The sequence below is a fragment of the Hemitrygon akajei genome, chromosome 12, assembly GCF_048418815.1.
Source record: "Hemitrygon akajei chromosome 12, sHemAka1.3, whole genome shotgun sequence".
Lineage (NCBI taxonomy): Eukaryota > Metazoa > Chordata > Chondrichthyes > Myliobatiformes > Dasyatidae > Hemitrygon > Hemitrygon akajei.
The window spans coordinates 35,178,420-35,200,722 of NC_133135.1; the positions used below are offsets into that span (position 1 = coordinate 35,178,420).

The window sequence follows — 22,303 nt, forward strand, 5'->3', positions numbered from 1 at the left end:
CGTGTGGATAGTCAGAGGCTTTTTCCCAGGGCTGAAATGGCTAACACGAGAGGGTACAGCAGTTTTAAGGTGCTTGGAAGTAGGTACAGAGGAGATGTCACAGGTAAGTTTTTACTCAGAGAGTGTTGAGTGTATGGAATGGGCTGCCGGCAACAGTGGTGGAGGCGGATATGATAGGGTCTTTTAAGAGACTCCTGGACAGGTACAGGGAGCTTAGAAAAATAGAGGGCTATGGGTAACCCTAGGTCATTTCTAAAGTAAGTACATGTTCAGCACAACATTGTGGGTCGAAGTGCCTGTATTGTGCTGTAGGTTTTCTATGTTTCTATTTCATCCTTTCCCTTTGAATGATTCTTTTTGTTGCACTCGGTAGGTTTTTAAAAGCTTCCCAATTCTCTATCTTCCTGCAAATTTTTTCTTTGTTGTATCCCTCTCTTTTGTTTTTACATTAGCTTTGACTTCCCTTATCAGCCACATTTGTACTATTTTGTTATTTGAGTATTTCTTTGTTTTTTGAATACATCTGTCCTGCACCTTCAGCATTTTCCCCAGAAACTCACGCCATTGCTGCTCTGCTATCATCCCTTCCAGCATCTCCTTCCAACTTACTTTAGCCAGTTCCTCTCTCATACCACAGTAATTTCCATTACTCCACTGAAATACAGGTATGTCAGACCTATTAAATTTCAAGTTGAACACAATCATATTGTGATCACTGGTTCCTAAGAGATCTTTTACCTTAAGCTCCCTAATCGCCTCCGTTTCATTACGTAACACCCAATCAAGTATAGCTGATCCCCTAGTAGGCTCAACGACAAACTGTTCAAAAAATCTATCTCATAGGCATTAACAAACTCACTCCCTTGAGATCCATTACCAACCTGATTTTCCCCATCGACCCAAATGTTAAAATCTCCCATGACTATCATAATGTTGCCCTTTTGCCTTACCTTTTCAATTTCCTGTTGTAATCTGTGGTCCACGTCCCAGCTACTGTTGGGAGGTCTGTATATAACTGCCATCAGCCCTTGCAGCTTCTTAACTCATCCCACAAGGATTTAACATCTTCTGATCCTAGGTCACTTCTTTCTAATGATTTGATGCCATTCCTTATCAGCAGAGCCACACCACCCCCTCTGCCTACCTTCTTATTCCTCCCGTACAACGTGTAACCTTGGACATTCAGCTCCCAACTACAACCATCCTTCAGCCATGATTTAGTAATGGCCACAACATCATACCTGACAATCTGTAATAGTGTAATAAGATTATCCACCTTATTTCTCATACTCCGTGCATTGAGATATAACACTTTGAGTGCTGTATTTGCTACCCTTTTTGATTTTTCATCCCTAATGCATTGATACTCACCCTGCTGGCTGCAATTTTCTCCTATCATGAGCCTGACGGTCTGACTGCACGCTATCTTTGCTTTTTTTTACCATTTGTTGTATCCTGAGTCTCTTCATTCTGGTTCCCACACCCCTGCCAAATTAGTTTAAACCCTCCCCAACAGTTCTAACAAACCTGCCCGCAAGAATACTGGTCCCCCTCAGGTTCAGGTGCAAACCCCTCTCTTTTGTGTAGGTCATACCTTCCCCAGAAGAGACCCCAATGATCCAAGGACCTGAAGCCCTTCCCCTGCACCAGCTTCTCAGTCACCCATTTATCTGCCAAATCATCTTGTTTCTACCCTCAATACCACATGGCACAGGTAGCAATCCAGAATTTACTATCTTGGAGGTCCTGCTTCTTAGCTTTCTGCTGAGCTCTCTAAATTCTCTCTTCAGGACCTCATTGCTTTTCCTCCCTATTTCATCGGTACCAATATGTACCAAGACATCTGGCTGCTCTCCCTCCCTCTCTAATATGCTGTGGACACAATCTGAGATGTCCCTGACCCTGATACTTGGGAGGCAGCATGCTGTCCAGGTGTCACATTCATGTCTGCAGAATCTCCTGTCTGTTCCTCTGACCATTGAGTCTCCTATCACTACCACTCTCCTCTTCTCCCCCTTTACCTTTTGCACCATGGACCCATGCTAATAACCCGGTCTCCGTGGCATTCCCTTGGGAGGTCATCCTCCACGACCATATCCAAAACTATACATTTATTTTTTGAGGGGAATGGCCACAGGGGTGCTCTGCGCTAACTGCCTATTTACATTTACACTTCTCCTAACAGTGACCCATGTACTCGCTTCCTGTAACTTCAGGGGACTGCTTCCCTGTAACTGATTGATTCTCACATCACTCTTCTGTACAAGCTGAAGGTCATCCAGCTGCTGCTCCAGATCCCTAACATGGTCTTCAAGGAGCTGTAGGTGTAGTAACCATTGGACAATAGACAGTGGGTGCAGGAGTAGGCCATTCGGCCCTTCTAGCCAGCACCGCCATTCACTGTGATCTTGGCTGATCATACACAGTCGGTACCCCGTTCCTGCCCTCTCCCCATATCCCTTGACCCCGCTATCTATAAGAGCTCTATCTAACTCTCTCTTGAATGTATCCAGAGACTTGGCCTCCACTGCCTTCTGCGGCAGAGCATTCCACATATCCACCACTCTCTGGGTGAAAAAGTTTTTCCGCATCTCTGTTCTAAATGGCCTACCCCTTATTCTTAAACTGTGGCCTCTAGTTCTGGACTCACCCATCAGCGGGAACATGCTTCCTGCCTCCAGCGTGTCCAATCCCTTAATAATCTTGTATGTTTCAATCAGATCCCCTCTCATCCTTCTAAATTCCAGTGTATATAAGCCCAGTTGCTCCAATCTTTCAACATATGACATTCCGGGAATTAACCTTGTGAACCTACGCTGCACTCCCTCAATAGCAAGAATGTCCTTCCTCAAATTTGGAGACCAAAACTGCACACAATACTCCAGGTGGGGTCTCACCAGGGCCCTGTACAGCTGCAGAAGGACCTCTTTACTCCTATACTCAATTCCTCTTGTTATAAAGGCCAGCATGCCATTAGCTTTCTTCACTGCCTGCTGTACCTGCATGCTTGCTTTCGTTGACTGATGTACAAGAACACCTAGATCTCGTTGTACTTCCCCTTTTCCTAACTTGACTCCATTTAGATAGTAATCTGCCTTCCTGTTCTTGCCACCAAAGTGGATAACTTCACATTTATCCACATTAAACTGCATCTGCCATACATTTGCCCACTCACCCAACCTGTCCAAGTCACCCTGCATTCTCATAACATCCTCCTGACATTTCACACTGCCACCCAGCTTTGTGTCATTGGCAAATTTGCTAATGTTACTTTTAATCCCTTCATCTAAATCATTAATGTATATTGTAAACAGCTGTGGTCCCAGCACCGAACCTTGTGGTACCCCACTGATCACAGCCTGCCATTCCGAAAGGGACCCGTTAATCGCTACTCTTTGTTTCCTGTCAGCCAGCCAATTTTCAATCCATGTCAGTACTCTGCCCCCAATACCATGTGCCCTAATTTTGCTCACTAATCTCCTATGTGGGATTTTATCAAAAGCTTTCTGGAAGTCCAGGTACACTACATCCACTGGCTCTCCCTTGTCCATTTTCATAGTTACATCCTCAAAAAACTCCAGAAGATTAGTCAAGCATGATTTTTCCCTTCATAAATCCATGCTGACTGGGACTGATCCTTCTGAGATCAGTTGGCGTCTCTCAGGACTCCCAACATCCGGCATGAAGAACACACAATGGCCATTTACTACACTAGGTACAGCAAGAGAGAGAAAGAAAAAGGAACCTTAACAGAAATATATCCCGAGCCAACATCTCATCTGAGCCGATGCCTCTTTTGAGCCAAAGCCTGACACTCCTACTCTCACCACTAGCCTACACCCAACAATAGCCACCTCACTTGTCCCTTCTGTACTTGTATTAAATTCACTGTGCTCTGCTCCTGCCGCTGATTGGGCCCCCTGAATAAGACCATAAGATACAGGAGCAGAAGTAGGCCATTTGGCCCATCAAGTCTGTTCCGCCATTCAGTCATGGGCTGATCCAATTCTTCCAGTCATCCCCACTTCCCTGCTTTCAGCCCATACCCTTTGATGCCCTGGCTAATCAAGAACCTATCTATCTCTGCCTTAAATACACCCAATGACTTGGCCTCCACAGCTGCTCATGGCAACAAATTCCACAGATTTACCATCCTCTGACTAAAGTAGTTTCTCCACATCTCAGTTCTCAATGGACGCCCTTCAATCCTGAAGTCATGCCCTCTTGTCCTAGACTCCCTTACCACGGGAAATAACTTTGCCGTATCTAATCTGTTCAGGCCTTTTAACATTCAGAATGTTTCTATGAGATCCCCCCTCATTTTCCTGAACTCCAGGGAATACAGCCCAAGAGCTGCCAGACGTTCCTCATACAGTAACCCTTTCATTCCTGGAATCATTCTCGTGAATCTTCTCTGAACTCCCTCCAATGTCAGTATATCCTTTCTAAAATAAGGAGCCCAAAACTGCACACAATGCTCCAAGTGTGGTCTCACGAGTGCCTTATAAAGTCTCAACATCACATCCCTGTTCTTATATTTTATACCTCTAGAAATGAATGCCAACATTGCACTTGCCTTCTTCACAACGACTCAGCCTGGAGGTTAACCTTTAGGGTATCTTGCACAAGGACTCCCAAGTCTCTTTGCATCTCTGCATTTTGAATTCTCTCCCCATCTAAATAATAGTCTGCCCGTTTTTTTTTTTTTGCGAAGTGCATGACCATACACTTCCCAACATTGTATTTCATTTGCCATTTCTTTGCCCATTCCCCTAAACTATCTCAAGTTTCTCTGCAGGTTCTTTGTTTCCTCAACACTACCCGTTACTCCACCTAGCTTTGTATCATTGGCAAATTTAGCCTCAAATCCATTAACACTGTAGTCCAAATCATTGACATACATCGTAAAAAGCAGCAGTCCCAACACCCACCCCTGTGGAAGTCCACTGGTAACCGGCAGTCGGCCAGAATACAATCCCTTTATTCCCACTCTCTGTTTTCTGCTGACCAGCGAATGCTCCATTCATGCTAGTAACTTCCCTGTAATTCCATGGGCTCATAGCTTGCTAAGCAGCCTCATGTGCGACACCTTGTCAAAGACCTTCTGAAAATCTAAGTACATACACCATGTCAACTGCATCAGGATAGATTGTAATTTCCTCAAAGAATTACAGTAGGCTTGTCAGGCAGGATTTTCCTTTCAGGAAACCATGCTGGCTTTGGCCTATGTCTGAACACCCACGGAGCTCTCCTTTTAAACAAGCATTCCCAACCTATGAGAAACCTCATTGCTGTGTTGTGTTCCCGCTATTAATTGAGCCTCTGGAATATTAAGACGCCTCTCAACCTTCAGGAGAAACAACAACAGCTGTCTTGGATTGCTCTTTGAAATGCTTAAAAGCATCCATTTTGTGCTGGAAAAAACTACTCTTATTATATTCTGTGAACTGCTGTGATGGTGTCCAGGTGCCAAATGAATTTGTCATCCTATAAGCACAACAATTTTACTTATGGCATGTACTTTGATGCCAAATGACTTTAGTATCTATATTCATTGTTCATTGAATTTTCTTTATTAATTTATCTTTTGAGATCTTGGTGCTACTGCCAAGGCTAGGATTTATTGCCCAACCCTGCTGGTGAATAGCTTTCTCAATCCACTGCAGTCCTTCTTGTAAACATAATACCCAGTACAACTAAATAGGGATTTTCAGGATTTTGACTGCAACAAAAATGGACAAGCAATAAAACTACAAATTAGGTTCTTGTGTAATTTGGAGGGAGCTGAAAGTGCTGGGTGATATTCATGTGCCTGTTACCCTGATTGTGTTGGCATATGGCCAAGTGGTTAAGGTGTTCGTCTAGTTACCTGAAGGTCACTAGTTTGAGCCTTGGCTGAAGCTTGCGTGTGTGTTCTTGAGCAAGGCACTTAACCACACATTGCTCTGTAACGACACCGGCTGTATGGGTCCTAATGCCCTTCCGTTGGACAACACTGGTGGCGTGGGGAGGGGAGACTTGTAGCTTGGGCAACTGCCGGTCTTCCATAAAAAAAACCTTGCCCAGGCTTGCGTCCTGGAAACTTTCCGAGGTGCAAATCCATGGTCTATCGAGACTAATGGAGGCCTACACCTACCCTACATTACCCTGATCCTCTGTGGTACAGGCTGCAGGTTTGGGAGGTGCTCTAGGAGGAACTGGGTGCCATTTGTCAAAGAAATGAATGTTCAGGGTGATCCAACATTATATTTTAGTAGTTTAAAATGCAAGGAACTGTGCTTTGCAATTTAGTATCTCATCTTCATATAGGCCTGATGCTACTTCTGTCTCCCTTATCTCAACAATCTGCTGGCAGAGTTCATTGGGTCAAGTAGCATCTGTGGAGGAGAGGAATTGTCAACGTTTCAGGTCAAAACTCTGTATCAGGACTGTTGCATCAGGTCCTCCAGTAGATTCCAGCAACTGCAGTCTCTCAAATTCCTATTTCTTCAACTCTAATTTCCAGTGCACCACCAAATCGTTTTGCCTCATCACCAACTGGATCCTGGCCCAGGAGTTCTGTCTATAACCCCACCCCCCCCAGCCTCTCCTCTGCAATTTTTTTCTTCATGATTCTCTGACCAAACATTTCAACACTTCCCTTAATACCTGGTGTGAAATTTTGTCTGTTTGCATTCCTCACTTTAACTCATGCCTTATTTTACAAAGACAACCATAATTCCATCAGCAGAGCCCCACTCCCTTTTGGATTCATAAAGGAGCATAATTTTTCTTATTAAGGATTTAGACTAACTTGAGGGTTGATGGTGGCACTCCCTACTCTAAATGGGTTAAAGATGTACCCATCTGTGTATTATATATGTAAACATGGTGAAGGCTCAGGATGGAAGTAATTAGTTTGAAATTAAAGTTTGTTAAGGTCTTTATTAAACTCAACCAATACCATATGTGCATTTTGTTCATGGATGATGACACATATACGTATAAAGTTTATGGATTATTCAATGGAAGGAAATTAGTTGAAAATAATAATAAATGGCAATGTTTTATGATAGATTTTAAAGCTGAGTAATTCAGTATAGACAAACTTAGAAGATGCACTGGTACTCAACAGGTCAGGCAGAGACTGTAATGAAATAAAATCACTTGCATTTCTGGCTTGATTCTCGAATTCTAACAAGCTGAAATAGAAACTTAAGACAGTGTACATATGTATGCAACAAACTAGCATTGTATGAGAGAGAAGCATATCTTTATTTGGATGGAATGTCACAAGGGGACTGTTGTGATCGTGACCTGAGCTGTAATTGTTAAAATTTTTATTTAGTGCAACAAATAAGCACTCTGGAGAATCTTTAACTTTAAGGAAAACTGCCTAAACTCAAAACTACGCTGAGGATTTATGTCTTCAACTACAAGGATAGTGAGCAAGTGATTAAATACAGTTTTAATAGTTATAGTACAATTTACTTCAATGTTCTGGGCATAGATATCATGCTCTGTAAAACTGTAACACACAGTAAATTCCCTTTACCTCTGCACTGAGAAATTGCTGTCTGTAGACAATGATGGATATTCATTCAGCTATCCTCGTCTTAGGTTGAAGTGTCTTTCTCATTTATATTAACAGGGTGCATGAAATCAGCCAGGATGATTTATGTTAATTCAAATCATCTGTATTTTTTATTATGCTTTGTGATGAATGACTTTTGCAAATAGTTTAATATGTAAAATACACTATATTTGATTGTAGTTATATGCAAACCTGAACACTAATGAAAATTGATAGTATTCTATTTTATTTTTCAGGTGCTGCATACAGGGCAGTGTTATTTGCAGTAGAGCAACCATTAAAAAAGGGGCTGATCTCAAGGATTGTCTGTTGGGAACTGGACAACGTGTTGATGCTAAGTGTAAGAAATTTTTATTAATATGCACTATTTACTCATGAACAGAAAATGTGGAGAATTAGAATGACAAAGCATCAGTTGAAAAGCTATTGTTGGTGTGTTTTGCGTATTTTTTCTCATCTATGCACTTTCTATGAACAAAGTTACAACTCAGTGATGTATATCCAAGCTCCTGCAATACCTCAATAACCCAGCAACAAGGGTATTGAGTTTCTGTTTCACTTAGAGTTATTAATAAAGTAATACAGCACAAAACAGGCCCTTCAACTAGTCCACGGTAATCAAGACGCCAATTTACATTTGTCCCATTTGCCCATGTGTTCCATAACCCATATTCTATTCTTTTCCATGTACCCATCCAAGTGCTTTTTAATTGTTGTCAATGTACCTGCATCAAGCACTTCCACTGGTAGCTGGTTCCATATAAAGACTACCCTCTGGATCAGAAGATTGCCCCTCAGTTCCTTTTAAACCTCTCCCTTCTCATCTTCAATTCCCATCCTTGTAAAGAGACTGTCTGCATTCATTCTCTCTATGTTCCTACTGATTTGATTTATTTAGATAGCAGCTCAGTAGTAGGCCCTTCTGGGGCAAAATGCCCATGCCACCCAATTCAACCCATGTGACCAATTGACCTACTCATCTGTACGTCTTTGGAATGTGGTAGGAGGCCAGAGGAAACACATGCGGCTAAGGGGAGGTCGTACAAACTCCTTAAAGTCAGTAGCAGGATTGAACCCGGTTTGCAGGCACTGTGATAGTGTTATGCAAACTATTACACTACTGACTGCCCGATATCTCCATAATATCATCCCTCATTCTCCTATGCTCCAATGAATAAAGTCGCAGCCTGCTCAGCCTCTCTAAAGGTCAATCCCTTGAGTCTTGGCAGCATCCTTACAAATCTTCTCTGCACTCTTTCCAGTTTAATGGCAGCTTTCCTGTAGCAAGGTGACCTAAACTGAACACAATTCTCCAATTGCAGTCTCACCAATGTCAAGTGGCACTGCAGCTAGTGATGTATTGCAGGGGTTGGCATTGGACCCTTGTTATTGATATTAATGATTTGGATGTGAATGAACAAGGCTTGATCAGTATTTTCATGCATGGCACAAAATGAAGAAGAGTGCAAAGAGATCATGATCAGTTTAAGAAGTGGGCCAAGGAGTGAGGAGTGGATTTCAATAGATGTAGTGCAATATAATGCATTTTGGAAAGTTAAAGGAGTATTACACATTCTGTGAATATTAGGAAATGTACTGGTACAGAGGCACTTAGGAGTACAAGTTAAAGGAAAAGTACTTAGAGGAAAGATGTTGTCAAGCTGAAGAGGGTGAAGAAGATATTTTCAAGGATGTTGCTAGAGGGCCTGAGATACAGGAAAAGATTGGCCACACTATATCTTTATTGCTTGGAGCACAGGAGAATGGCAGACTCATAGCAGTTCATAAAGTCATGAAGGTTTATGGATAAGGTGGACAGTCATGGTCTTTTCCCAAAAAAATTAGAGGGCACAGATAAAAGGGGAAAGATTTAAAAGGGAGCTGGGAGGTAACTTCTTTACACAGATGGTAGTAAGTAACAGGAAAAAAGCTATCATGGGAAGTGACAAGACAGTTACAACTTTTAAGAGGCAATTGGATAGGTACGTGGAGGAGACAGGCTGCAGGGTTATGGGCCAAACCTGGAGTGGAACTAGCAGAGAGGGTGCTGTGGTTGGCATGCACTATTGGGCCAGAGAGCCTTTCCCTGTGCTGTTCTACTCTATATACAGTAAATCTATCTTCAGTTAATGCATGGGGCACTCTTTAGAGTACTTTTCAAGCAGATAAATATATATGCATATTTTATAATGTATATTTGACAGATGATATTCAACATATAGGAAAACTTGTTAACTTGCCAGTACTAACTTTTAATCAGGTTTTTAACAAATATTAAACTCTTCTTGTTTGCAAGTTTTCTTCTATAGCAAAGTTCTGCACCTCACTGTGTAGTGTTTGTGCACTATCTTTATTGAAATCAGGCACTTAGCAATATGGTTCTTTCATTTAAATTAAATACAAAAATGCCTGTTTTAATGATGTTTTCTTTCCGAGATTTAGCTGCCAGAAAATGAATTTGACATTCTGCCAATGGTTGAAAATATATCCACTTCATTCAGTGTTTGTAATGCAATGAAAATGTTGACTCTTTTACTACATATTTATATAAAATCTATTATTGATGCAAATTGCACAAACACTGTTTAGGTTAATGGAAGAGTGTTGAAATTATTATACAAATAATTACAATTCAAGAACAATATTCAGAGCTTTATTGTTTCAAACATAATTTATTAGTTAAACATTGCAGTATATATAAAAAATTCCAGAAAATTTAACTTTATCTGAAACAATTAAATATTTGTTTTATAGTAAATATATTTAGCAGCCGGCAGAATTAACACAACTACATTCTTCAAAAGCACTACAACTTTTCTCGTGCGCTTCTTGCTCTCAGTAATTCTGCATAGTACCTATAGTTTTATTATATTTAAAGAAAAACAATGTGCCTACTCTGGTTGTTTTCAGCAGGTGAAAGTTCTTGATAATTATGGTGATATTAAGGATTATTTGTCAAAAGTTTATTAAAATGTTAAACAGAACCATTTGAAGCTAATCCAAAAAGTTTACCAAATAGAGCATATGCTGGCTGAGATGCCTCGAAGGAAAAAATTGTTAAACAGCAGTCTTCACTCCGCAGATTAATTTGGCTGATCATTTTGAGAAAGATGAGTAACCTGAGATAAATTTGTTGAAATGTAGAAGTGCTGTGGAATTTCCACTAACCTCCCCCCCCCCCCCCCACCCCCAAAGCCAATCTAACCAAAAACTGAGACAAGCCCTAGCAGTACAACATGGATACTATGTCAATTTCATATCCCCGGATAACAAATTTCCAGCAAATTATATTCTTTTTGAGGAAGGGGTAAAGGAGAAAAGAATCATTGTAGCCTGTAGGAAAATAAACACCTGTCATGACAAGAGCAGGAAATAAGGCAGTTACTGAGAGTGGCATACATCATTCAAAAACTTAAATGTTAATTTATTAGTTCTTGCACTGGACTCCAAATATACTTTTAAAACATGTGCATAATAGTCATCCTGGTTTTAGTGTAGTCCAGTAATGATACACAGTATTTTCATGTATCTTGCACAGTAAAACCCAAAGCCCTAATGATGTTCAAGGGGTTGGAGCAAACTGCATGATGAAATGCAGTTGGTGTTTATCAAAAACTAGTGCACACCAGCGGACCAGTCAAAACAGATCTACCTGAGCATGAGTTTAGGACTACTTTTACATTCTCACTCGCTGAGATTGCCAGTAAAACTACATTTTGAATACAGAAGACTTAATTAACTAGCAGATTAGTCGCTGTTTTTAGAATAAAATGATTAATCACAAGTCTAAGCAAATCCAGTTTTCTATTACAATAGTTGTGCTCTATAACACAAGTAGTGAGGTTCCAGAAAGCTGGGTGCATATCTGTGGGAAGAGAAACAGATTATTTGACTAGATACCTTGTTTACTGCTTATCCCAATAGTCATCCTGGTTTTACCCTATCAGAAGCAGCCCCCCTTCCTCCATTGCCTACAGCTCAGTGAACTACTTTAATCTCCTTCCCAGTTCTGAGAAATGGTCCTCAACCTAAAACTAACTTGGATCTCCCTTGGAGCACATTACTTGGCTTTGAAAGCCTGTGGGGCTGATGTATGAATAGGGTAGGGGATGGTTACAATTGTGTTCCAAAAGCCTCTGTATCCTTGTAACATTCTGCATGTGTCACCACAAAAAAACATAAACTGATAGAAAGAAACAGCATGAAAACAGGCCCTTCGATTCAGCAAGATCATGTCAGCTGTCAACCACCAATTTACATAATCCTACCTTAGTCCAGACTTTTATTCTTCCTAAATTCTCATCAAATCTCTCCTTCACTCCACCCCCGAATTAGGAAGTATTGCAGTTGGAGGAGACAGACGATTGGGAAGTAGCAAAAGAAGCATCAGTATTCCTTAGAGGCAGAAATACAATGTACCAGTTGATAGTTGATGACCTCTACTGACCTGATCATTCCATTTCCTGTTGACTCTTCCCTTGTGTGACCGTATTTCCTTATGGCACAGAAAGGGGCTATTTCACCCCATTAAGTCTTTGGCGACTCACAGAGGAAACAATCACTGCAAATGTTTTTGCTGTAACATCGCTACATTCCTATTAGACAATTCACAATCTGCTGACCCCTCAAACATAATCTGCTTCTCATCAAAACGCTAGAGGAAATGCATTGTGTTCAATAAACCTTCTTTGACATGTGGGATGAAACTGGGGCACTCAGAATTAATTTCTTGAACAGCATTTGTTAAATTCTACTATTGTTCCCATTAAGCTTGTTGGAGTTCAAGACTGAAGCAACCTATCTTGCTTTACAGCATCACAGTGTTTGAAAAAAATGACAAAAGAGTCAGCAGGTTCACTTTGTGAAAGAGCAGCATTTGTTGTTGCCATTGATATGGATCTAGGGCTCATTACTTGCTCTAATCTGGGAGAATGGAGACTATAAATATAGCTTCCATGTTGAATTGAGTTCATTGGCTGACCAGTATTCTTGTGAATCAGAGTTTGTTGGTTCAAGAACTTAACTCTACACATGAAGTTGAAAATTCAAGTTAATGTTTCACAATATTGAGTGAGATCCATATTAGTAGAAATATCTTTCTGAGTTATTTCTTATAATCTGAATATCTGTCCAAAAAGCAGCATCACAGAAACTGATTCCTTCATGATTTTGAAAAGTAGCAACTTACTAGTGATCTAAGTTTTTATACTTTTAAATACCTACATTCAAACAACAAATTTAGTGGATTTGATAGTGGGCTGCCATCTCACATTGATCTGTAAGAGGTGTAAAATTGCTGCCATAAGAAAGCAGCATCCATCATCAAAGAACCCCATCCAGGCCCTACTACCATCAGGCAGGAAGTACAGAAGCCTTAGGTCCCTCCCACACCACCAGGTTCAGGAACAATATTTCCCTGCAACCATCAGGCTCTGGAACTGGTACGGATAACTTCACTCTCCTCACTACAACTCTGAACTGATTCCTGAACCTACAGACTCATTTTCTAGCACTCTTTAAAACTCGTTCTCAGTATTATTTTTTAATTTCATAATTTGTCGTCTTTTGCATGTCAGTTGTTTGTCACTCAATGTTTATAGATTTTTTGTAAATTCTATTCTAGAATGGAATAGGAGGGTGCAATAGTTCATTCTGATGATGGAGGATTTAGCTGGTGTAGACTGGGAACACAGACTATATGGTGGGACAGTTGAGGAGTGGTGGAAGACTTTCAAAGAGATTTTTCTAGGTGCTCAGCAAAAGTATTTTCCTAGTTTAAAGCAAGGACAGTGAGGGTGGAGACAGCCAGCCTTGGAAAACTAAGGAAATAAAAGGCATCAAACTAAAAGCTCATGCATACAAGGTTGCCAAGAGTAGTTGGAAACTGGAAGATTGGGAAAACTTTAAAAAGTAACAAAGTACCACTAAGCGAGCAATAAAGAAAGGGAAACTAGATTGTGAAAATAAACTAGCACAAAATATAAAAATGGATAGTAAAAGTTTTTATAGTTATATAAAGCAGAAAAAGGTGGCTAAAGTGAATGTAGGTCCCTTGGAGGACGAGAAGAGGAAAATAATATTGGGTAATGAGGAAATGGCCGAGGCTTTGAATGACTATTTTGTGTTGGTCCACAGTGGAGGTGCCAAAGAGAGATGTTATGGATGCGATGGGAGTTGAAGACCTCAATACGATAGCTATCACTAAAGAGGTAGTGCTGAGCAAACTTGTGGGCCTGAAGATAGACAAGTCCTCTGGTCCAGATGGAATGCATCCCAGGGCACTGAAAGAAATGGCAGAAGTTATAGCAGAGGCTTTGGTAATGATTTACTGAAATTCTCTGGACTCTGGGCAGGTCCCGAAAGATTGGAAGACATCGACTGTCACTCACTTTTCAAAAAAGGATGTAGGCAAAAGGCAGGTAACTATAGGCGAGTTAGTTTATCATCTGTAGTTGGGAAAATGCTTGAAGCTATCATTAAAGAAGAAATAGCTAGGCACCTGGAAAGAAGTAGATCCATCAGGCAGACGCAGCATAGATTCAGCAAAGGTAGGTCCTGTTTGACAAACTTACTGGAAGTATTTGAGGATATAATAAGTGCAGTGGATAAAGGGGAACGGATGGACGTTATTTACTTGGATTTCCAGAAGCCATTCGATAAGGTGCCGCATAAAAGTCTTATCCATAAGATAAGGATGCATAGAGTTGGGGATGATTTATTAACATAGAGGATTGGTTAACTAATAGAAAGCAGGGAGTTGGGATACATGGGTGTTACTCTGGTTGGCAATCAGTGATGAGCGGTGTACCGCAGGGGTTGATGCTGGGCCCATTACTGTTCATGATACACATTAACAATCTGGAAGAAGGGACCAAGTGTAGTGTATTTAAGTTTGCTGATGATACTAAATTGAGTGGAAAAGCAAATTGTGCAGAAGATACAGAGGGTCTGTAGAGAAATATAGATAGGGTGAGTGGGCAAGGGTCTGGCAGATGGAATACAATGTTTGTAAATGTGAGGTCTCCACTTTGGAAGGAAAAATGAAAGCAGATTATTATTTAAATTGTAAAAATGAGAGGAGATCTTACAGAAGCATATAAAATTATGAAAGGGATAGATAAGATAGAGACAGGAAAGTTGTTTCCACTGGTAGGTGAGACTAGAACTAGGGGACATAGCCTCAAGATTCGGGGGAGTAGATTTAGGATGGAGATGAGGAGGAACTGCTTTTCCCAGAGAGTGGTGAATCTGTGGAATTCTTTATCCATTGAAGCAGTGGAGGCTACCTCAGTAAGTATACTTAAGACAAGGTTGGATAGATTTTTGCATAGTTGTGGAATTAAGAGTTATGGGGAAAAGGCAGGTAGGTGAATGGAGTCCATGGTCAGTTCAACCATGATCTTATTGAATGGCAGAGCAGGCTCAATGGGCTGGATGGCCTACTCCTGCTCCTATTTCTTATTATTTTCTTATATTCTTATTCTTATTAGTGTTAGTCCTGACGAAGGGTCTGGGCCCAAAACGTTGACAGTGCTTCTCCCTATAGCTGCTGCCTGGCCTGCTGTGTTCCACCAGCATTTTGTGTGTGTTGTTTGAATTCCCAGCATCTGCAGATTTCCTAGTGTTTGCTCCTATTTCTTATGTTCTGTTTCTTTATTTTCCTATAAATACCTGCAAGAAAATAAATCTGAAGGTAGTATATGGTAATATATATGTGTTTTGATGATACAATTTGCTTTGAACTTTGAAAATAATAAAGAGATGCAAAGTTGTGATTGAATGTAAAATAAACATGAATCAGTTTCTCTCTCTATCTCAGTCATTTTTGAAGATTATAAAGTCATCACATTTTCAGTCTCGATGAGAGAGTTATACCATTTTAAAAATCAATACTACAAAATCTGATATTCTTTCAAGAGCGGATGTGATTTTGAAATGTGACTCTACCTATGATACTAAAATGAGCTGAAGGTTACACAGTAACAGTAGATGAAGACCCAGGAATGAGATATTTTCTATCTTTGAACAAAGTAAACACAAAAAAGTTTTTCTTTTCAAAACTTGAAGAATATAACAGCATTTCTGTTTGACATTATTTAAAAATCTTTCTGAAGCACGCTTCAATGGCATCATCAATTCTGCAGTTCCACCTGAAAATTTTGCATGGATAAAGTAGCATTTTTATTTTCATTCTATTCATAAAAATCAACATGTTTGATCTTATAAGCTAACCTGTAGCCATTAGTCCCCAAGGAGATGAGTTTCTTGGTGGTCCTGGCCTTGGAACTAACCTTTTACACTAAAAGTTATCACAGTCAGCAGCAATCTGTCCTTAAGCTAACAAGCAGATTTCTCTTCCTCCCCACCCCAAATAAAGGGAAGTTGGCTTTACAGTAAGCTCTCTGTTGCCCTGACATTTGAATCTCATACAAAAGGGTCATTGTCCTGAGGCAGTGTGATCCATCATGAGAAGAGCTTAACATCTGTCAGGAACAGTGTCCTCTCTGGCAAAAGCTCCAAGGCCTTTATCCTCCCCATTTCAAACAACAGGATTTCAGGCTGACTTAGTGACTTTACATGGGGGATTTTTATTTTGGTTCAGCAATGTATTCTTTTTTTTAATAATGATTTACAATGCATTGGGTAATGGGGAAGTAAGTCTACATAAAGAGCTTTTCTGAAAGGAAGTAATTTCAGTGGATTTTTAAAATATATATACATGTGCTGTTTTTCTTCCTCTTGCAAAAACCAAGTTTATTGTTCAAATGCCTGTATATTCAGGAAGTACCAATCTCTGCAGGCCAACAAAAATATTCAGTCCTATGGGCTAAATTCTATAAAATATCTCAATGCTGAAGGTGTCAATATGTACCTGAAATTTTAAGTTCCTGCAATGGTTAGACCACTGCACACTTTAAACAATTAGAACATTAACATTTTCTCCTTCATTTAACCTGTAACTATTCTTAACTAATGTTACTCAGCACTTCAACTGGCTTTGAATTATTTGTGGATTTCTCCTGTAGTTCCCCAATAACTAATGACTAATTTGCACTTTAAAACATAATTTATAATTGTTTTTCTTCACTCATCAATCAAGAAACATCTACATTTATGAGATGCTGATGGAGGTTGACAGATTACCATGAGAGGAAGAGTGTTTATTTTTTAAGTTTGAAAGACTGATTACTAGTAAGCCCCAATCTTTTACCAGCTAATTTAAGTTCCGTAGATTTTTAAACAATTCCCTGTTGATGTTTGGGTTATTTTGAAGGACAAATAGGACAAATAACAGAAGTAGTATTTCTGCTATATATCATAATAGCTTATGATTTATAGTGAAATCCCCTTAAGCAGAGATCAATTTTGGGACTGTGGCATCTCGTGGCTGGACTCAAACCTTTTAGTTGTACAGACATTTCATTTTTCAGTTACAATTTTTGTAAAATCACAAATCAACTAAAATGTAATCAATATAATTACTAATTTGGATATTGAGTTGTATTAGTGCCTTGGGTCTGCAGAACTAAGTCTGAAAATTTGGAGATAACTCAAAAATTGGGACTATGCTAGAGAGTGAGGATAGGAACAATGCTGGGTGATACAGACAGACAAACAGCAGTTGGAATTATATATGGAGAATTTGAGCTATGTATTTTGAAAAAATGGTGTAGATTAAATGGCACTGTTCTAAATGATGTGCTGGAATAGAGTCACACATCATTCAATAAGCTAATAAGGCTTTGAATGTGACAGGATGCAATGAGAGAGCAGTTTACCAATTGTACAGCATACAGGATTCTAGGTTCCTTAGGTAAAGACAGTGATGGAGAAAAGTAGGCAAGTGAAAATGAGCCTTGACAAAGCGTCAGTTAGCCCACAGCTGAAAAAGTGCATCCAGTTTGAGTCACCGCTCTGAAAGTGAAGATACTAGAGAGTGTACAAAATAGCTTTGCTAGGTTTATGCCACTACTTGTAGATTTCCACCACAAGGTTGACTGAAGATTGTTCTTGAAGTATTTTAGTGTAGGTGTGGGTTTATGAACTTGTTGGATTTAAGAACATAAGAATTAGGAGCAAGAGTAAGGCACTCAGCTCAGGTAACCTGTCTGTCAGCTAATAAGATCAAGGCTGATTCATTTGCAACCACAACTCCACATTCCTGCCTAACTACATATACTTGATCACCACTCCATTGCTTTCAAGTATATATCTATTTCTGAATATTTCAAAGACTCTTCTTCCACTATCATTAGAGGAAGTTCCAAAGAGGCAAGATACTCTTGACAGGAAAAAAATGTTTCACCCCTGTCTTAAATCAGCAACCCTGTTCTCTTAAATAAACGTTGACCCCTTCCCCCCCCACCCAAGTTCTAGATTCCACAAGAGAATTTGTCGTCTTCAAATCCACACTGCTGCTTCTCCAGTCTGTCCATGAAGATCCTCATCCCAAGAATCATTTTAATAAATATCTTCTACACTCTTCTTAGAGATGTATCTTTTCCAACGTGTAACACCCAGGCTGGAATTGTTACTCTAATTGTTGTGGAGCCTGTGTTTTTTAAAGGTTTGCCAATATTCCCTTGCCTTTATTCCCTGTCCTATTTATAAAACCAAGAATGCAATATACCTTTGAAAACCAACTTCTCAACCTGCTTTTCCACTTTCCATAAAATATGCAAATATTCCACCCTTCTTCCTGTATCACATTTAAGATTATGTCATCTAATTTATATTGTCTATCCTCATTCTTCTTATCAAAATATAACAATTATCAGTATTAAATTTCACCTTCAACTTATCTTTATCCTTACAATCTATCTGTATTTTCTTGATGTTTCTTACAGTCTTCCTCCAACTTTGGAAATTGTGCTTAGAAATGCCAGTCTAAGTAATATATATTTAAGAACAATAATGGTCCTTACATACTGACCTCTGGGGAAACGCCACTGTTTACTTCCCTTCAGTTTGATTAACACCTTCCACTGCCATTATTTTCTATCTCTTAGCCAAAGTAACTGCTATGGCCTTAACTCTTAATACTATCTCAGTTATGTGTTAGTTTATCAAAGCCCACATAATCTCCATCAACTACACTTTCCTCATGGCACCCTTCATTACCAAGTTAAAAATAAAAGACAAGCCAGTTTCTCACATTAATCCATGCTGGCTTTTTCAGATCAAAGTTCGAAGGATTTTATTAATCAAAGTACATATATCTCACCATATACAACCCTGAGATTCATTTTCTTGCAGGCATACTCAATAAATTCAATAACCATAATAGAATCAGTGAATCAAATTGGCATACAACTTGTATGCAAAAGACAACTAACTGTGCAAATACAAAAAGAAATAAATAATAATGAATAAATAAACAATAAATATCAAGAACATGAGACTAAGTGTAGTTAACAGTGAGTCCATAGGTTGTGGGAACTTTTCAGTGATTGAGCGAGTGAAGTATCCCCTTTAGTTCAGGAGCCTGATGGTTGAAGAGTAATAACTGTTCCTGGATCTGATGGTGTGAGTCCTAAGGTTCCTGTACCACCTTCCTAATGGCAGCAATGAGAAGAGAACGTGGCCTTGGTGGCGGGAGTCCCTAATGATGAATGCTGCTTTCCTGTGACAACCCTCCATGTAGATATACTCAATAGTGGGGAGGACATTACCTGTGATAGACTGGGCCATATTCACTACTTTTTGTAAGATTTTCCATTCAAGGGCATTGGCATTACCATATCAGGCTATGTGTACTCTTCACCACACATCTATAGAAGTTTGTCAGAGTTTTAGATGTCATGCTGAATCTTCGCAAGCTGCTAAAGAAGTAGAGGCGCTATCGTGTTTTCTTTGTAATTGCACTTGCGTACTGGGCCGAGGACAGGTCCTTGGAAATGATAACACTAAGGAATTTAAAGTTGCTGACCCACCTCTGATTCCCCCAATGACGACTGGCTCATGGATCTCTGGTTTCCTCCTCCAGAAGTCAATAATCAGTTCCTTGGTTTTGCTGACATTGAGTTGTTATTGTGGTACCACTTAGCCAGATTTTCTATCTTCCTCCTATATGCTGATCAATCACCACCACATTTATCCTAATTATGTTCCTGATTATCATTTTTAGAACTTCTTTCACCATCAAAGGAATCAAAAATCTAATTCTAATGAAAATCATTGTTTTACCTATCAATCCATTAACTTTTAACATAACGTTGTAAACACTCAATATAGAAGTATAGCAAAAGAAGTGCATAACCACCATGCAGGAACAATCAGTAACATACCACACACAGCGATACTAAGCAGGTGACTGTAAAGGAATGGTACTGAGGATAGAGTCAGAATCCAAAGGCTGAAAGCATTTTTTTTTGAAGTTGTTATAACAGATCATTCTCAAAAGAAGCCCCTTGGCTAAGTGTTTTATTTGGAAAGGAAAGGTGTACACCCTTCAAAGGTGAGCTTTGTTCTTTTGATCCTTGATGTGCATTATTAATCACCCATTAGCAGTTAATAGTCACTTCACAGCTTTTTGCATGTTTAGTTTTCATTAAACTATAATTTGTACAGCAGAGGTGAGATTCCAAGTACATTTCAGTTGGAGTATTGTGAGCAGTTTTGGGTGCCTAATGTTACAAAGGATGTGCCGAAACTGGAGAGGGTTCAAAGGAGGTTCACGAAAATGATTCCAGGATTGGATGGCTTATCATGTGAAGAGCGTCTGATGGCACTGGGCCTGTATCACTAGAATGGAGAGGGTGACTTAATTGAACCCTATCAAATGGATTCACCATGATAGAGTGGATATGGAGAATACTTTTTCTATGGTGGAAGAGTCTAAGGCCAGAGGACACAGCCTCAGAATAGAGGAACGTCCATTTAGAATGGAGGTGAAGAGGAATTTCTTTAGCCAGAGAGTGGTGAATCTGTGGAATTTTTTGCCACAGGCAACTGTGGAGGCCAAGTCTTTATACATATTTAAGGCAGAGGTTAGTAGATTCTTAATTGGTCAGAGCTTGAAGGGATACAGGGTTTAAGACGGGAGATTGGGACTGAGAGGAAAATTGGATCAGCCATGGTGAAATGGAGCAGATTCAATGGGCCAAATGGCCTAATTCTCCTATATCTTATGGTCTAATTTTGTACAAGTTTTAATCAACACTGCGAACTTATTTCCTTAAATTTTCTTTTCATACATTCTTTCTTTGTTTTTGCAGCAAAGCATGTGAATGCAGTAATTGTGGGCAATGATCGTTTGATGGAGATATGAAAATGTTGCTGACATTCTGGAACTGCCGTATTTGTTGTTCATCTGGACATCAAACGTGGACTGCCATGAGACAAGCTATATAGGAATGAGCAGTGGGTTTGAATTGGTTCTGCTCCTTTGAGGGCTAAATTTTATTGTTCCAAATACTAATTTATATTTCTAGAAAATTCCACAATTGAAATAACTCTAACTAATCAGAGTTCAAAAAAAATAATTGCAGCTTCTCTGTACTTATATTTTTCATAAGGTGGGGCATGTATGAGAATATCGTACTTGTTATGATTATGTCCTTTTTTGACTCATACTTTGATGAGCATAAATTATATAATTATATTGATCTTGGAGGACATTGTGAGAAATGAAGGCAATAGTCATATTTAATGTAATTTGATGGGGAACGATGGGGTTGAAGTTTACATGTTATAACCAAAGAAGGGATTGAAAAGAAGCAAACCATATATGGAAAACATGAAAATCAGCTTTTGAATGATCTGATTCATCAGGTACCAATTTCAAAATGCTTTTGCCATTGATGAGAGTGGATGGGTAATTTAACTTCCTCTCAACTAGGAAATGCTACCAAGAATTTATAAAAATCATTATGAAGCAAATTAAGGGAGACTTTCAGACAGCTAACCTGAATGAAATTTCTAAATTTGGGACCATTTGAGTTTTAAACTTCTCACAGACTGTGCTGTACTGTATTAACTAGCGAGAGTTATGCTTAATATGGCAGTGGCACAGGGACTCTTTCTCTTCCTGAAGTTCTACCTCTCTACCACTGTGTGTTTTCCAGTTGCTTAACCCCCCAACCAAGAGTCAGTGGGGGCCTTGTCTACTGAGTGTAAATAAGCTTGAATGTTAAAACAATGCCCCCATATGAACGAGGAAAACTAACACAGAGACTTAACTGTTAGAGATGTCAGTTTTGTTAACATTCAGGTGTGAAAGTGAGTGATGATTCAGTGATGGATTTTCTGAATTGGCATATATTTATTCATGTTATAATTTGTTTAATCTCACCCAGACAGCCATATGGATTCAGATGTAATATTTATTTAAATAGGTTGGTGTTGCAGTAAATAGCTGCCTCTTAAAGAAGCCTACAAAATCCCAACCTATTGCTCTTTCCAAAAGACAGCAATATAGGTCCTTCAATGAACCTGTCAGGTTCCTTCAACATGTCTGCATTTAACCCAATAAAATGAAGGTCTGTTACCACTTCTGTGTTGCTTTGATGTTTAATATATTTACAAAATATCCAAAGGAATCATTGCAAAAACATGCATATATATTCTGCTTTGTGATCAATTCTATCATGATCATTGAGAAAACCAGCTCACACCAAAATAGTTCATTGAGCGTGTGTACCTCAAAATGTTACAAATTTGATTACCATTATGTTCCTTAAGGCTGAATGAACCTCATGATTTTGCAGTTTGCACCCACGAGTGACCAGT

The 22,303-nt window shown here is 39.4% G+C and overlaps 1 protein-coding gene across 1 annotated transcript in view; it reads left to right on the forward strand.

The window, feature by feature from the left end:
- eif2b3 (eukaryotic translation initiation factor 2B, subunit 3 gamma) overlaps window positions 1-22,064 on the forward strand; it is a 135,496-nt gene extending 113,432 nt beyond the window's left edge. Inside the window, exons 11-12 of the mRNA XM_073062893.1 lie at window positions 7,810-7,913; window positions 20,791-22,064. Of these exons, the coding sequence (XP_072918994.1) occupies window positions 7,810-7,913; window positions 20,791-20,843 (157 nt within the window). The 3' untranslated portion in view covers window positions 20,844-22,064. The remainder of the gene's footprint in view (window positions 1-7,809; window positions 7,914-20,790) is intronic.
- Window positions 22,065-22,303: the final 239 nt, after the last annotated feature.